At 55.1% G+C, this 4,517-nt stretch overlaps 1 protein-coding gene across 1 annotated transcript in view; it reads right to left on the reverse strand.

The window, feature by feature from the left end:
* Positions 1–3,989: 3,989 nt before the first annotated feature.
* UTF1 (undifferentiated embryonic cell transcription factor 1) overlaps positions 3,990–4,517 on the reverse strand; it is a 1,174-nt gene continuing 646 nt past the window's right edge. Inside the window, exon 2 of the mRNA XM_006880116.1 lies at positions 3,990–4,474. Coding sequence (XP_006880178.1) covers positions 3,990–4,474 — 485 coding nt within the window. The remainder of the gene's footprint in view (positions 4,475–4,517) is intronic.

Genomic DNA, 4,517 nt, shown 5'->3' on the forward strand with positions numbered 1-4,517 from the left:
CCTCTGAGTTCTCACCTGGGCTGGTGGTGCCTTCCCTGTCACCTATTTCCCTCCCCCCACCTGTCTGGTCCAAGCTGGTTCAGTTACCTGGGGCACTGGCTGCCCTCACTAGGGTCTGCAACTACCCTCTAACATCCATCAAAAGACTCTCCTTGACTCCATAGTCTCACTCTTCCACTTGAAGCCTGTTGGCTGAGGAGGGAGAGGGAAGAGAACCAGATGTCTGCCCAGTGTCCAGAGGCCAGCAGGGACTCGGCCAGAGTCCCTGGCAGAGAGGGGGCGGCGGTGTGTCCTTCATCTCCCCCTCATGGATCACCACTTCTAAGGGTGTGACTGGTGGGTACCGAGACCCAGGAGAGTTTGAACGCAGGCAGATGAGTGCACTTAGGGGAACCTGATAGGGCAGAACTGCCTGGACGTTTTCCAGGCTGTAAATCCTCCTCTGGAGCGCAGGGATTCCCATGCCTCCCTCCCTTTTCTGTCTGCAGTGGAGCCCTGGCCACCAAGAGCACTGGAGGGGTGGTAACAATGTATCACCGTTGGGGTTTTACACCCAGTGAGGCCATCACAGCCTCCAGCGATCAAAAGAAATTGTGATTTGCTTTGTGGTTTTTTTTTTTTTTTTGGAACAGGAAGGGAAAAGGGCAATTGCTCAGCAATGCTTCCTCAATTCTTTTTTTTTTTTTTTTTTTTATTTTGTGTGCGTGTACCGTCAAATCAGATCTGACTGGTACAGGAGGATATTGCGCCTCCTTCTCCGGCAGAGCATCTGGTGGATTCGAACCGTGTTCCTCTGGGATTGCAGTGCAGTGCTTCCTCAATTCTGTTTTCAGGGCAAAGCGACAGGGAAAAGATAAGGGAGACAAATTTTTATCCTGAAGTCAATGATTTCCTCTTCGTTGGATCCAAAGCCAACACCCTGAGTCCAGAAGTCAAGAAATAAAACGATGTGGGGTTGAGGCTTGTGGGTGAGCCTCGCTCCTCTCTGAGGTTCACAATGCTGCCCAAGGATGACAAGAAAAAAAGGCGCAAGAAAGTTACCAAGAAGGACAAAGACCCAGTGAACAAATGTGGGGTCAAGGGCAAAGTTCAGGACAAGATCAATAACCTGGTCTGGTCTGACAAAGCCACACAAGGCATACTCTGTAAGGAAGTTCCTGGTCGTAAGCTCACAACCCTGGCTGTAAACTCACTGCCCCGGCTGCTGTCTCTGTGAAACAGAGATCCATGGCTCCCTGGCCAGGCTGGTCCTTCAGAAGCTGCTAAGTAAAAGACTTATCAAGTTTGTTTTTTTTAAATTTTGTTATGTTTTTTTATGAGTACCGTCAAATCAGATCTGACAGGTAAGGAGAACATTGCCCCCCTTTTCCAGCAGAGCATCTAGAGGATTCGAACTGCATACCTCTGGGATTGCAGTGCAGCTTTTTGCCACTAGGCCACCAGAGCTCCCTTCAAGTTGGTTTTAAAATTTCAGTAAATTTACACCAGAAACACCGAGGTGGTGATGCCCAGACTGCTAGTGAAATTAAGTCAACAGGTCCAACCCACTGTACATTTTGAAAAAGAAAACGTCATTAAATTAAAAAAAAAAAAATAAAAAGAGATGAGGCACACTGGGAAATCTGCCGTCATGGACTGCTCTAAACTGCTAAAGAGCAATGATGTCAGTTTAAAGACTAAGATGTGTCTGATCCAAGTCCTGGTCTTTTCAATTGCCTGCTATGCATCTGAGAGCTGGTCAATGATTAAGGACTGCAGAATAAGAACTGATGACTTTAGATTGTAGTGTTGGGAGTACTGATATACATATACATATATATACCTACACACACACACACACACACACACACACACACACACACACACCTTGCTCATGGACTGCCAAGAGAACAGGTCTGTCTTGGAGAAAGTGAAACCAGGTGCTTCTTGGAGGCGAGGATGGTGAAACATTATCCTACATACTCTGGGCATGTTGTTAGGAGGGGCCAGTCCTTGGAGAAGGACATCACAGTGGAGGGTCAGCAAAAACGAGGAAGATCCTCAATGAGATGGAATGACACGGTGACAGTGGGCTCAGGTGTGTCAGAGTTCGTAAAGATGGCACAGGCCAGAGCATGGTTCAGGTCTGTTGTTCACAGGGTCACTGAACTAGTTCACTCAAGGATACCTGACCACCTCTCCACCACTGTGGTTCTGACTTAAGTGACCTGAAGATGGAGACACCCCCCCCCCCCCGCGCCAGAAGGCTCCCACAGATGCTATCTTTCTGGAACAAACTGCCCTACTCTTCTCCTTTTGGTTAGCCCCCACGTGCTTTAAACACTGTTCTACCAGGGCTCCGGGGGTAACAAAGCCCTCAGAGGCAGAGAATCTTTTGAATACTATTTGGAGAAAAATACTTTAACACTCAAGTGTGTGTTCATAACTATCCTTCCTCTGGGAAAAGCCAGGTATTGACATGAGGCCAGATTTGGCTTCAGGACACTCAGGAGGGTCACAGGACAGGGAGGAGTTACAGGTCCTAGTGGGATGGGACTTCAGCTGACACCCAGGAGGGCCGGAGGCTGCCTGGCTGGGGGAGGCGGTGGCTCAAACAACACAGCAGTGTCCTCTACCTGGACAGTGAGCACTGTCTGGGCAGGATGCCACCTCGGCATCTGCCTTAGGTTATCTGACTGGCTGGGACCAGGGAAGAGCGGGTCCAGCGCTCCACGCAGGCCTTCAAAGAGGGGTAAAGAGTGGGTGCCTAAGCATGCAGTCAATGCTCCTAGAGCAGCTGGAGGCCGGCTTCTAACTAGACAAGCATGCACGCAGCAGTCCTTCCGAACGGCTGAATTCCAGAGGGCCTGGGCTGACTCTGCAAGGTGTTGGTATGGGGCAGTGGGATAACCCGCTTCAGGTCATGGTGAAGACAACTCCTGCGGTCACTAAGAGGTGTGCTCGAGGACAAACTCACACCACGGGTCAGGGTAGGGAGGCCTGGAGGTGCCCAGGGTCTCAGATCCCACTCCACCTCCTCCTTCCCAGCCCAGGAGGAGACCTGAGGACGTTAGGGGGTGCCAGACGCGTGCAAACTGCTCCCCTCTACCCTCAGCCACGGCTACTGGCTGGACAGCGCACTCGGCCTGGACCCCAACTCTAGATAGGGCCCAGCATCAGCTCCGGCGATTTCTCTGTGGTGGCGATCATGCAGAGTACCTTCGGGAAATGGGGGGTGACTGTCACCCCGAAAACCAAGCCTTTGTCCCAAAAGATACCCGTCCACCTGGGTGAGCCTCCCATCCCAAGATGGGCCCCATCATTTGTAAAACAGGGACAAGCACTTTCAACGACCGCCATTGTTATGCACAATACTCCCTAGGAAGCGGATTCAGAAACTCCGCTTCCGCCCAGTCTCCGTGGCAGCTCTTAAGATGGCTCGGCAATTGTGGTAAAATCAAAATGAACGCTGGGGCCAGCTTCCACGGCCAGGCGTAGTCCGTCCTGTCCATGTCGCCGTAGTCTACCGCTGACCTCGGTCTGGTGGTTTAACGCCACAGCTTACAGCAGAACTTGGGGGGGGGGCACACCCAAAGTTGGAGCCGCAGGGTTATCCGGCCTGGCCCCCATTTTCCCCACTGGTCAGCCAGTGACCCAGGCCCCCCTCGCAGCAGAAAGCGAGCTCCGAGAGCGTCCAGCCCCAGCGGAACTCGGGGCACCTCTTTAGGTAACAACACTACAACGCGCAGCTCCTTGCTGATGGAGCGCTGGCAGGGCCCGCGCGCCTCCCTGGACAGGGAGGCGTTTTAACCTTGTCTGACTTTGGTGCGAAAAGACACCCGGTCAGCCCCCACCCCCCAGCAGGGGTCTTTCCGGCTCAGACGCAGGATCCGCACTCGCCCAGCTGCGAAAATGAAAAACAACCTTTTATTGAGAAAAATACAGGGCTTAGGGGAAGAGGCGGGAAACGCAGGCCGCCGAGGGGCGAGTGGGGGGGTGGCGCGGGCGGGTCACTCCCGAGGGCCGGCCAGGAAGCCTCTCTCGGCGTAGGCGTTTCCCAGTATGAAGCCCACGGCCAGGGACACCGTCTGGTCAAAGGAGCCGCGGAGCTGCTCCACGTGCTGGTTCAGGGTCAGCAGCTGGTCGCGCAGCGGGCCCAGGGTGGCCGCGATGTGGCCCATGTGACCCAGGGTCTCCAGGAGCGTGTCGTTCAGAGACAGAGGCGCGCGGGGCGGCGGGGCGTCCTCAGCTGGGGCAGGTGTGGGCGATGCGGGGGCGAAGCCGCGGGAGGGCGCGGGCTCTTGGGGGTAACCAGACAGCGGGTCTGGGCCTGCGAGGGCCGGGGCGGCTGCGAGGTTGACCGCCGGGCCGAGTGCGGGCGGCGGCGGGGAGTCGGGGGCGCGGGGTGCGCCCCCAGCCTTCGTTGGGGTCGGGCTGAACCTCAGCGTCCAGGTGTGCTCCGCGGCGGGGTCGCGGTCCCGCGGCGGAGAGGCGTCTGCGAGCGCGGAGGGGCCCTATTAGTCGGCGCGCGCCTTTCC

Source organism: Elephantulus edwardii, unplaced genomic scaffold (genome assembly GCF_000299155.1).
Source record: "Elephantulus edwardii isolate Elephantulus edwardi_28Jun2011 unplaced genomic scaffold, EleEdw1.0 scaffold00006, whole genome shotgun sequence".
In the NCBI taxonomy this organism is placed as follows: Eukaryota; Metazoa; Chordata; class Mammalia; order Macroscelidea; family Macroscelididae; genus Elephantulus; species Elephantulus edwardii.